The sequence below is a fragment of the Strix uralensis genome, chromosome 4 (assembly GCF_047716275.1).
Source record: "Strix uralensis isolate ZFMK-TIS-50842 chromosome 4, bStrUra1, whole genome shotgun sequence".
Lineage (NCBI taxonomy): Eukaryota > Metazoa > Chordata > Aves > Strigiformes > Strigidae > Strix > Strix uralensis.
In genome coordinates this window covers 67,503,909-67,516,324 of record NC_133975.1, presented here as the reverse complement: position 1 = coordinate 67,516,324, position 12,416 = coordinate 67,503,909, and the positions used below count along the sequence as shown (strand labels likewise).

Sequence of the window (12,416 nt, the reverse complement as noted above, 5' to 3'; positions counted from 1 at the left end):
TACAGGAAAGATGGGGAGGGGCTCCTTATCAGGGGGTGTAGGGATAGGATGAGGGGTAACAGTTTTAAACTAAAAGAGGGTAGATTTAGATTAAAGGAAGCAATTCTTTCCTGTGAGGGTGGTGACACACTGGCACAGGTTTCCCAGAGAAGCTGTGGCTGCCCCCTCCCTGGCAGTGTTCCAGGCCAGGTTGGACGGGGCTTTGAGCAACCTGGTCTAGTGGAAGGTGTCCCTGCTGCCCGGTGACAGACACACAACCCGAGAATTGCCGGTTTTGGCGTCGCACGGTGCCTCCCGGCCCCGCTCTGGGCAGGGCGGCGGCTGCCGGCTCCCTCCGCCGCCGCCAGGTGGCGCCGCCGGCCCGGCGGAGCCCGCGCAGGGAGCCGGGAGCGGGAGGTACCGCGTCGGGGCGGGGGGTGGCCCCGCCGGCGGCGGGGGGAGCCGGGAACCAGGAGCCCGGCATCGGGAGGGAGCTGGGACCGGGAGGGAGCCGGCGGCTTTCCGGCTCCTCGCCCCGGAGGGCGCGGAGAGTGGCGAGAGGCGCGGAGAAGCGAAGCGGGGAAAAAGAAGGAGCAGCGGAGGGTTGAATAGCGCCTTTAAATTACTGCTGACACCTCTGTTACAGCTCCCTAAAATCTCAATCAACAACCCATTAGAACTCAACGGGAGTAAAACTAAATCCTCGTTTAAGTGTATTTATCCGCTCTCTTTTCTCTCTTTCAAATGCTAAATCCATTTCAGCATATGCCCCTTCTTTCTCTCGCCTTTCTCTAAAGACTGGCAGCCCGTACTACTCTTGTAAATATGAAAGATGCTAATCATATGACATATCACGTCTCAGTCGGAGCCTGGAATAAAGCCTTGAGATTTGGGATCATTGCCTCCAGACAACAGCTTCATCAGCCGGAAAGTTGGTTTTTTTCTCCTTTCCTTCAACTCTCAATCCCTTCTTTGTCTGGGGGAAAATGCAGCCAACTCGAGCCACCCCGGCCATATGGTTCACTCTGTGTTTTCTTAGTTGAATCCTGAATTGTTTGTGACTTGCGAAGGGGTTTTTTTTTTTTTTTTTTGGAAGTGTGTATAAAGACATAGAAGAGGCTGCCCATACTGGGGCGGCTTTGCAGGGTTACTACATGTTCTTTACGTGTTCATTTCAAACACTCCTCCTGCGGCCACTTCAGCGCTACCGCTCTGCCCAAGGGCCAAAAGATAAAGCCCCGGCCACGCTTTTTAACGGTAATGCAACCAATTCCAGGGATCTTGTCATTTTTCCCTTTGGTGGATGGAAATGCCTTCTCCAAACATGATTTGTTTCATTTGTACTCATCCACAGCCCGGTTCGAATTTGTGGCGTGTGTGAAACAGGGTATCTGCTTACTAGCAAATCCTTTCTAGAAATGCCTCAGCTAAGAGAAGCCTCAAAGTATTCTGAGTAAGGAAAAGTGGCTTTTAAGACCTGTATAAATTAGGAGCTGAATGAGTTTGGTGCGCTCGAGTTTGGATAGCCCCCTGTTTGATAGCAGCCTGCCAAATTTTCTTTCTCTCTTTCCTTACACAAACCTCCAAAAAGGCCCTTTCACCAAATCATTAAATTCTACAGAGGTGGTCAAGCTAGTCCTGCTTTTCAGGCGTTTGAGAAAGAAAAGGGTCCTTGAAGTTTAGAAGATGCCCAAGGAAAACTCATTGAATGACATCAAAAGAATGAGTTTCCATAGCTGTTGAAGCACGAGAGCCGTGTAGCTGCACAAAGGCGGGTTGGGGCAGTGGGACTGTCCCACTGCTCTATCCCAGCACAATTGGGTCACTGAAATAGGGAATTAATTACCATTGGAGAGTGGGCAGCCCATTCACCACTGGCTGAGTTTTATTAAACGCCAATATAAATAACAAAACAACTCTTGTGGCTGCACTATTCCTACACGCCAAAGGAAGGATTATGTTGGGGATTAACATCTTAAAGTCTATGAGACTTTCTGACTCAAGGCTCGGAGCTGGTAATCGTATTTGTCTCCTGGTTCAGCGATTAGTGCTCTCCCTCGCGCACCTTCGCCTGGATGGCCAATGTCCCTTTTTGCAGGCACTGGGTTTTTCACACAATCGGCTGTTCTTTTCCCCACATCTATAGAAAAGAATAAGAAAACTGAAGCGTGTTCACGCGATCCTCAAGCTTCTTCTCTTCTTCATGGGAAAGGAAGGCACTGGCGGCCTTTTTTCACAAGGGGGGGGGAGGAAAACCCTCTTGGGGGGGGCCCAGGCAGGGCTCAGGACAGCAAAATCACTCCGCAGGCCTGCACCTGCCATGCAAATCTGCCGGGAACAATCGGCCCCCGACAAGGGGCTCGTCCGCCCGGGGGGGGGGGGTGGGGGGGGGGCCAGGGAAGGATGCCGGGGCAGTGCTCTGAGGGGGGGCAGCCTTCCTCGTCTTGATCCCAAAATAAACCCCAAACTTGCTAGTGCAGCTTGGGAGTCGGGGGTCTGGTCCCCATCCCATCCCTCCCTGCAGCACTTTTTGCTGCAGCATGCACTGGGGGTTCGGGAAGGACCTGGTGGGGGGGGAGGGGAGACACCACACCAGCCTCTGATTTCTCCCCTCCACAGAGCATCCTGGTACCCCGCTGGGTGGGGATGTATTCTGACCCCCAGTTTAAGAGCAGAACCATCCCACTCATGGGGTTTGTGGGTGCTGCCACAGGGCTGGGCACCCCAGGATTCAGGGTGTGGGCAGTCCTGGTCCCCCAAACCGTCAGGAGACCCACAGGGGGCCTCAGCCACAAGGGAGGCAGAGCTGGAAGGGGTCAGGCCATCCTGTCCCCGCAGCTTTGTCCCCCCCCCTTTCCCCAGGGGGGTGTCGCACCCCCATTCACCTGGGGCAAGCAGGCCATTAATGCCGGCTCACAACTTGTGAGGTCGAAGTGTGGATGGGCTGTATCCAAAGGTCTCTCAGCAACACAGACCCTAAACTTTTAGGGCTATTGGGTCGCCTCAGAGTTCAATCTTCTTACAGCAAACAAAGCCTTTCTGAAAGTCTCCCCCTCTGCCGCACACAAGCTCAGTGTCCTTTATTTCTGGGCTGTGTGATAAGCTTAAATCATTGTGCTCCCATTTCTTGATCGTTGCCTACTTTGGGCTTTTGTTCCCGTAAAGTAGGATTGAGTCTGGCAAAGGGGCTGAAGTTGAACAGTTTGACCCTTGGAGGACAGTTCAGGCAGTGGGCAGCAGCAGCAGAGCGCCCTTGCCCCCCGCCACCCCCTCTCCCCACCACTCTCGGCCCCACAGCTCTCGGTGAAGCAGCTCATCCCTCGCTCTGCTGGGGCCGGCCGCGGACCACACAAGCGCCTCTCAGACCTGCCACGCCGGGAGGATTGTGAGGACTCGGTAACCAACTCGTCCTCAGTTACCTTGTGCTCAACCCCACGGAGAAAACCGCTGCATCGAGCCGAACTCTGAAAGTCACCCCAACGGCCCTCCTGCCACTCCCCAGCACCGCAGACGCCTTCCCCACCACTTCCCTGCCTCCCCCTGACCTCTCTGTCGCTTTCACATTGGCGATGGAAGGGCAGAAATCCCGGTAAACGGGATGGGGGCAGAGGGACCGGCTGGCCTGGTCACAGGTGACTCTGCTCCACACTTTAAGGTGCTGCAAAAGAAAGGAGGTCCCTTTGTGTCACTCTCCTGGGATGCCAAGGGGACCTACAGATTTCCCATTTTTAAAAGGGGGCAAGGGGAGTGTTAAAATCTCTTGGTAGAGCCACAGAGATTTTCTAACAGATCAACTAAATTGTAATGAGTGGGTAGTCACTGATCTGAGGGGAGGGTGTATCCAGATGCAGCCCTCAGCTGCAGAGTGGCAGAGGAGGGGGACACGGAGCCAGACTGCGAAAGCCACCACTGGAGAACCCCAAAGGTCGTTTGGGGCAGCCACCTGGCCACTATCGCTCGCACAGGGAGCGAGACGGGGGCCACGAACTCCGCGGGCAGCAAGAGCTGGGGATCGAATCGTGGGCGTGTTTGCAGCGTGCTCGGCGAGACGCTCGCCGAGGTTTTAGCTCTCTCATCTGTTTTGGGCTGTTGCCATGGGTTGCAAATAAAATTCTGTTTCAAAGCCCGACTCCCCCAACGTGCCTCGGTGACAGAGTTCCCGTACACGGAGGACACCGTGCTACAGTTTTCGGTATGGTTTCGGTTTGTAGGTCCTCACCGTCATTCCTTCCCCATGGGTCTGTCAGATAGAGCGAGCCTGCTTGACCCCGGGGGCATGTCGCCAGGCCTAAGCTATTCAGTGGGGCTTTCTGCCCCGGAGGGTGGTCTGGAAGGGAGGAAGGCTTTCCCGGTGGATTGACAAGTTGTGGGGTTTTTTTAAAAAGTCTTCTTGAGCCTCTGTTGTGCCCAAGAGTTGTATCTGACAGCACCGAGCGAGGAGGGCGGGCTGTGCGCCAGGACCGCGGCCCTCCGGACCGCCGAAACACAGATGTTGGAGGCACGTGGCTCTTCCCTCCCCGGGCTTGCTCTGCTCCTTGCAAAACCTCCTGGAAACGAGGGGAAAAGGCAAGGCCAGCCCGGGCGTCGGTGGACTGGCCGAGCTTCAGCCCCCGGCCTCGGGGGGCTTATGCATCCCCGGGCACGCTGCCTCCGGGGCAGCCCGGTATCACTGCTCGCGGCCACAAAAGGCGGTTCCCCCTCCACCTTCCCCGGGGCAGAGGCACTCCCGCGGATCTCGGCATTTCCCTTGACTCCCCCTCCCCCCAAAAAAGGGGGGTGGGTGGGGGTGTGTGTGTGTGTCTGCGAAGGGGATCCCCCTCCCTCCGGGGGGGGGCGGTGGGTGTCGAAGCCGCCGCCGCCTCTTAATGAGCGGCTGAAAGGCGGCGGCTGCGGCGCGCGTGGCGCGCGGGGCGCCCTGATTGGTCAGCGGCGGCGCGCGGCCCCCCCGCCCCCGCCGCCCCTCTCCCATTCATTAATAAATTAGCGGCACGCTCCAGCCGAGCGCGAGGCGCCAATGGCGCGGCCCCAGCCCCAGCCCCGGCCCCGGGGGGGGGGGGGCGGCGGCGCCCTGAAAAGAAAAGCGGGAGGCGCGGGCGGGGCGGCGGGGGCCCCGGGGGTAGGTTTGATTGTTCCCCGCGGGGTATATAAGGGGTGTTAAGGAGGGTCGTGTGCCAGACACGCAGCCGCCGGGCCCCGGGCCGCTCCGCCGCCGCTGCCACCGCCCCGGGGCGCGTGCCAGCGCCGCGGCCCCCCACACCCCCTCCCGCGCGCTTTCTCCCCCACCCACCCACCGCATTCCTCCCCCCGCTCTGTCAAAGCGCCGAACCGTTAAACCGCCGGTCCGGTGAGGCGAGGGGAGCGCGGCCGTCGAGCCCCGTCCCGCCGGGTGCCGCCCAGCCCCGTCCCGCCGGCCCGGAGGATGCTGGTGAAGGCGGAGGGCCTGGCGCCGCCGGGCGAGGAGGAGCTGCTGCTGCTGGGCCTGGCCTCGCCCGCCCCCTCGCCCTCGCTGCCGTCCAGCGCCGAGGAGGAGGAGGACGAGGAAGAAGAGGAGGAGGAGGAGGAGCTGCGGGCCGCCTCACCAGCGCGGCCCGCGGAGGCGCCGGGCGGGCGGGGGCTGCGGCGGGCCGAGGGGAAGCGGCGGCCGGGGCGGTCCCGCGGGGCCCCGCGCCCAGCCCGGACGGCGGAGACGGCGCAGCGGCTGAAGCGGAGCCGGCGGCTGAAGGCCAACAACCGGGAGCGCAACCGGATGCACAACCTGAACGCGGCGCTGGACGCCCTCCGCGACGTGCTGCCCACCTTCCCCGAGGACGCCAAACTCACCAAGATCGAGACCCTCCGCTTCGCCCACAACTACATCTGGGCCCTCACCGAGACCCTGCGGCTGGCCGGGGCGGCGCGGCTCGGCCCCGAGGCGGCGGGAGGAGGAGGAGGAGGCGGCGGAGCGGGGGGGGGCCCGGCCGACGGCAGCCCCTCGCCCGCTTCCTCCTGGAGCGGCGGCTCCGCCAGCCCCGCGCCCTCCGCCTCCCCCTACGCCTGCACTTTATCCCCCGCCAGCCCCGCCGGCTCCGCCTCGGACGCCGAGCACTGGCCGGGCCGCTTCGCCCCGCCGCCGCCGCCGCCCCCCCAGCCCCCGCCGCTGCCCCGCCGCTGCCTCTAACCCGACCCGACCGGGCCCGGGCCTTCCCCCCGGGGGTGACGGCGGCATCATCTGCCCGTTTCCCAGGGCGGGCTGTGGGAACATCACCTGCCAAACCAAACTTCTTCTCTCTCGCTCTCTCCGATGTGCACTTTGTCCAGTTTCCCAGATCTGTCACCAGGGCTTTTGTGTGTGTCCCCCCTTCTCCCCGCTCCCCCTTTTGCCATCTGTCCCTTATGATTTATAGGCGTGGGAGGGTGGGAGTGGGGTGTGTGGAGAAACGGGGGGGAAAAAAAAATAAATTGTTTTGTTAGGGGTCCAGGTTAGAAGTCATTGTATAATTTGTAGGCTTTGTGAGGGCTGAATGCAAGCGTGGAAATTTAGGCTGAACTCTCTATCAAAAGAAAAAATCGTGGGGGGGGGGAAATGGGGAGGGAGGACCTCCTCATGCATTATTTATTTCGACCTTTAGGGGACGAGGAACTCCCCCCTTCTTTCAGGAGATTAAAAATAAATCAACAGACTGAAAACCTAAACAGACACGGAACATTACAGCGATCAGCCACACACGTGTTCACATTTATTTATTATAAAGAAAGATTTCATGGAAAATATGTATTTTTTTTTGTATAATTTACAGAGTTTATTCTAGTATGTATTTACAGCTGAAGAGCAAAGGGATTGTTCTTGTGATAAAATATAAATAAAAATCTCTAATTTTCGTAACTTTTGGGTTGCTGCTTTTTCTGCTTTACTTGCCATCTACTGGGAGTTATGGGCCTCCAGGGCTGGCGCCTGTCCTCGCCTCCGGTGAATCCGGGCTTCGGCGGGAGCTGCCCGCGCTCGTAGGGCCTTAACGGTGGCAAACGCCGCTCACACCGGGCACAGCAGCTTCTTCTTCAGGCAGAACTGCAGCAGAGCGCGGGTGCTGTGGCTGGACCTGTCATGTGGCCTCCGGTGAGCTCATGGACGTTTTCATTTTGAAAATTTCCTTTTGCTTCTTAAAAGAAAAAAAAAAAACAAACTTTTTTTTTTTTTTCCTGCAGTATAAGACTAACACTAAACTCTTGGGGATGTCAGCTGAGCCCCACGGTGGGGCTGGCGGGGGGCACTCTTTCAGTGTAAAGCTGCTTGGAGAGAAGTGGATCCAAACCAAGAAAAATCTATTTTTCCAGCCAAGTAAAGCCTCAGACTGGTTCTAGAGGGAACAGGCACCACCAGGCCCCATCGCACATGGCTCAGCCTCTGCCTCTCTTCATGGCGTTTCATTTCTGTTCTGGGGTTCCTCGTGTGGCTGATAACGTCGAGAAGGAAAACAGCTTTAAGCACAGTATATATATAAATCTCTTAAGTTCGTGGAAGTTTACTGATCATCTGCTTTTGCCTCTCGCTACCGAAGATGCTGCGCAGCAAACGCGTGACAGATGGATAAACTGTTTATTGCGCTTCTTCAGGCTGCTGGGTTTCTCAGAGAAAGCCGTGGGAAATAAATGTTAAAAAAAAAAACCAAAACAACCCAAACCCAACGTGGGTTTAAAGATGAAGAATTTCCTTTCTCTGTCTCTCAGAGGGACGGATGGAACCCAAGTCACAGACAAGTCCAGGGGGGTCAATGGCTCAGAGCACCCCTCGGCTGTGCCAGGGGCCAGCACACAGCACGGGTACCAACAGCACACGGCCAGGGATGTCACCACGGCGGGGTGGGGGGGGCATGGGGATGCTGGAGGCCGCCCAGGCCCTTCAATCATCCCCCCCGTGCGCCCGGGAGCACTTTGTGACTTCTGGGTACAAACACCTGGAAATCATTAAAAAACAGGGGAGGTGCCTGAATGTATTAATTAAATAAAATGTGCGGCACATGAATCCTGCCCACTGCCCCCCGGATCCTGGGAGCGTGAAACCCGGCCCTCGGAGCAACGTCCCCGAAAGAGGGGGGGGGGGGAGAAGGGAAAAAAAACCAACAAAACGTGTGAAAAGAGAATTAGTGAAATTAGGTTAGGCCAATAAAACGTGCGGGGGTTCGCCCCCCCGGCCCCGCAGCCTCGGGCGAGCAGCGCTATCTAGCCTGATCTATTGTTTCCCCCCCTGGCAGGGGGGTTATTGTGTGATAAATAATTCCTCAAAAAAAAGTGGGCGCATTTGCATAATCACTGCTTTGATGTGGCCAGCAAGATGAAGCTGTGTCCCCCCAAATCTGCCACGGGCCAGAAGGAACAAAACAAGAGGGAGCCTTTCAATCCGCTGGCAGTGTGTGGGGCAGCCCGTCGGGAGCGGGTTTTTCACTCTCGCTCTCTTTTAACGACCCCTTTTAATGATTAAACTCCAGGAATGCCAAAAAGGCGGCTAGCGCCTCGCTCGCCCTCTCCGTCTTTTCTGGTCGGGTCTCATTGTCCTTCCCGGTTTCTCTCCTGCTTTTGAGAGGCGCTGGAGTAGGTGCCTTCGGCTCTTTAAAAGGCCGGGATGGGTGGGATGCGCTTCCCCCCTCTCGATGGTGAGCCACGCAGGAGCGGGAGGGATGTCTCCGGTGGCTCAGCACCGGGATGCTCCCCGCGACAGTTCTCGGGGAGGGACGCTGCTTCTTGTCACGTTCGTCATCCTGGAGGGATTTCCCTCCGTCCCGGGAGCAGGAGCTTCCCCCGTTCCGCTGGGGCTACGGCAACGGGAACCACCGTGGGAAAAAGCACGCGTCGCCTTGGAGGAAGGAGCGGGGGAGTGGGAGAGGGTCTTTCTGGGGCCGACCGTGGAGTTTGGGGCAAGCCGAACCTTCCCTGGTCCCCAGGCGAGGCTGGGCCGGACCAGAGATGCCCCCGAAGGAAGCCCGGGCAGGGGAGGGGGAAGCAGGGCAGCGCTGGCAAGGGGTGAGCCAGGGGCGCTGAGTTTGCTGCCTCAGCCATTCACCCACGACCCAGTTTTGCTTCTGAATGCGGGCAAAAGAGTTTATCTCCCTCTTTCTTCCCTCTAAACTTGAAAGAGTTTATTTCCCTCTTTCTTCTTTTTCCTTTTATTTCCCTCTTTTCTCTCAGAAGACTGATTTTTGGAGGTGATGGGAGGTCCCAGCCCCGACTGGAGCTACAGCTCCCCAGAGCATCGGGAAATGAGCCCGCGGCTCCAGAAACAATTACAGTGAACCTGGAAGTGGGCCGGGGGGCTGCAGGATGGGAAAGCACCTCTTTGGATGAAGTGGAAAACTGGGGGGTGGTTTCCATGGCAGCACCTTGCCATAATAACATGTGTTTATGATCCTTCTGTGTATTGTATTTTGGCATAAAAGCTTCTCCGCACCGTCAGAGCTGGAGGGGCATCTCTATGGCCCCCGAGGGGGTTTACAGCCCTCCTTGGCATAAGAATAGCGACAAGAAGTCCAACTAGTGCCGGTGTGACAGCAGCCGCACCCCAAGGGCTTGCACTTGCTTGCTTTCATGTCAGACATAAATCTTGCAACGTATCGCCATAATTAAAAAGAACGTTCCCGACACAGCCCTCATCTGGCTGGCGGATTTGAAGGGCAGCTTTTGCCCTCCCTCCTAGGCGAACACCTATGAGCCAAGGCAGAGAGTTGGCCTTTTGGGCTCAGGCGCCTCACTGCTGAGCCCCTGGATGCTCACCGAGATTCAAAATGAAGGTAGAAGACCTGCGAGGACTGTAAATCCAACTTAGGTAGTTTTCTAGGTAAATCTGAAGACATTTGGGCTCAGCTTGAAGGGTCTAGCTAAAAAAAACCAAATTTCCTAAAGCCTAATTCAGGTTGGGGTTCAGGGTCCACCACTCCACAGGTTTTATGCATTAAATTATTTTATTGTCCCAGTGGCACTTGGGATTCCTGATGGTGAAGAAGTGCTGGGAAAAGTGATGGGAAAAAGTGCTTTTCATGATGCTGGGAAACAACTAGGTGAGGGTTCACCTGCCACGGGGCATCCTGTGGTGCTCTCTAATGATTTTGTTATTGAAACGTATATGACATTAAGTAATTAAGCACACACTGGCTGTTTTTTTAACATTGGTTGCATTAGTTATCACATAATGTTGTTTTAATTGAAAGGACCAGTCATCTGGGATATTAAACAGTTGCATCTTATTGCCTTAAGAAAATATGTATGAGTCCTAAGGAAATATAACAAGATCCCACCCCAAAATATTTGTAAAACATACTTTTGTACATGAAACGGCATATGTTCCTCTGCAGATGAAAAGCAAGATCCCACATGATCTTTGTGTTGCTACCTTCTATCCTGGGACGGGCATTTTGCTGACAGTCTCCAGCCTGGCAGTGCTCTGCCTCTGTCCCCTCTCTCTCCTTTAACTCCCTCCCCAATCTCTCATTTCCATTGCAGAGAAAGCAAGTTTTACCTTCCATCATTTCAGGCTGGAGATGTCCGCGGGGCACACTTTCTCAGCCTCGCCGCAGGCTCCGGCTTTCCCCAGGGGCTGGGGCTTTTTTTTGCATTTCACTACTTCCTCCTCGGGGACTCAGCCTTTCACTGGTTTCATTTACTCGCTTTTTACATAGTAGGGCTAGTCCTCAAATTTTGGGCCCATACTCCTCAGATCGGAATGTCATAGTCTCTTCTCCCTGAGTAGATTTAATGCCGTTAAATACACCAAGATCTTTTAAGCTGATCTCTCTCTCTCAAAAAAAATCACCTTTTCTGTTTTATGATGTTTAAGAAATATTTGAGAGCAGCTGCTGGGGGAAAGTCCATCACCTACCAGCTCAGTTCCCATTGCAGCCTCTGCGGGTCCTGTTGCCCACACTTGCCCTCTCTGGTTTCTTTTTATCACCTGCAGGTCCCATGCCCACAGCCGCCTCGCAAAGCCCCGACCAAAGCAGGGGGAACAAGAAGGGGAGGGGGCTTTTTCCACACCCGTGGGAGGGAGTTTTAGCACCTGGGGGGCTTGGGGAGCTGGCAGACGGGCTACACGTTGGGGTGGGGGACTGGCACCCTGGGGGCACGAGCAGCAGCTGCTGCTCTGGCCATGGGGCGAGGGGAGGTCCCGGGGGGGCCACGAGTCCCCCAGGGAGGGAGTTGCCGGCCATCTTGCCCAGGGGGCTGCAGGTGGCTAGGGGGATGTCTGGTTTCATGCCCGGCTTGCTCTCCCTGCGACGCTCTCACAGGACGAGGCACGGCGTGTGTCCTCCAGGTGGGCTGGGAGCGAGCCCGGCCTCGCCGAAACGGCCGCGCATCAGCAGGGCATGCCGGTGCTCCCACCGTTACCAGCAGAAGCGATTCTGAATCTCCCACAGTCACGGCCTCAGCACCGGGGGGCTTGGCTGCCGTGGGAGCCTGGCAAAGCGCTCTTCCCAATTTGATTTAGGGAAAGGACCAGGACCGGATCCCAGCTCTCCTAGACCATGGGGGCGCTTGGACCCCCAGCTTTGCAGCCAGGTCCCTGGACCTCCCGCTTTGCAGTAGAAATCGGGGTGTTGCTTTGCCTGGCAGCAGTAAAGCCCCTGTGACTTGCTGGGCCCCCCTGGCTTGTCCCGCAAGCTGCTCTCTGCCTGGGGAGGACATTTGAGCATTCCCTGGGGATGTCAACAGGCCGTCTGTTTCCCTCGGCCGAAGTAATCAGATAAAGTCAGCGTGAAGGAATAAAAGTGAGCCAGGAGCAAGGCTAACGGTGACATGAAACTAAGCCGGTGTTTTTCAAGGCAGGCTAGAAAGCTTAGCGGGAGAGCCCGCGTCGGCAGCGAGCAGCTCTGGCAGCTGCGCCCAGCGGCACATCCAGGCTGGTCGGTGGTGTTAAGGGGTGGCTTTGCCTCAGTTTCTCAGTGATGTTTGGGATAAGGCATGAATCCGAGTGAATGTGAAACAGTAATTCATGATCTTGGGAACCCCTGGGTTGCACGTAGGGTACAGAGCCACACCAGAGACTTTGCGGGGCTCTGCAGGGGCACAGACATGGTGGTGTTGCAATTTATCCCCCGAGAGGTGAATCGTACACACCAAATCCTGTAAGCGTTTGGGCTTCACAACATTTTGCCTTTATTATGTGTGGATTTGGCCCATGCAGCCCTGATTCCCATACCATATGGGCGAAAAAAAAATCTCAAGCGCCCGTCTTTTATATAGTAATCGCAGTGCTGCGGCCCACTTGCATAAATAGAAGTCCTGGTGGGATTTTTTTTTTTTCTACCTGGGGTAGGCCGTTGTCTTATTTCCAAATCTTGTGTCTTAAAGTCTAAGACAGACTCTTTTGCTCTGACAAGCTGATACGTTCAACTTCAGGTTATATCTTTCCTTCACCTATGATGCTGCAACATTTGTGCAGGTACAGCAAACTTCAGGCAACCTTCTCATCCCTG

General features: G+C 56.3%; 1 protein-coding gene across 1 annotated transcript; it reads left to right on the top strand.

The window, feature by feature from the left end:
- The first annotated feature begins 5,398 nt into the window (after window positions 1-5,398).
- NEUROG2 (neurogenin 2) lies at window positions 5,399-6,136 on the top strand. Its single transcript, XM_074865154.1, has one exon. It carries the CDS (start codon window positions 5,399-5,401, stop codon window positions 6,134-6,136), a length of 738 nt encoding a protein of 245 aa, XP_074721255.1.
- Window positions 6,137-12,416: the final 6,280 nt, after the last annotated feature.

Bases quoted from the DNA above. Each gene is read 5' to 3' on its own strand.
- NEUROG2 (XM_074865154.1), top strand. From the start codon at position 5,399: ATGCTGGTGAAGGCGGAGGGCCTGGCGCCGCCGGGCGAGGAGGAGCTG.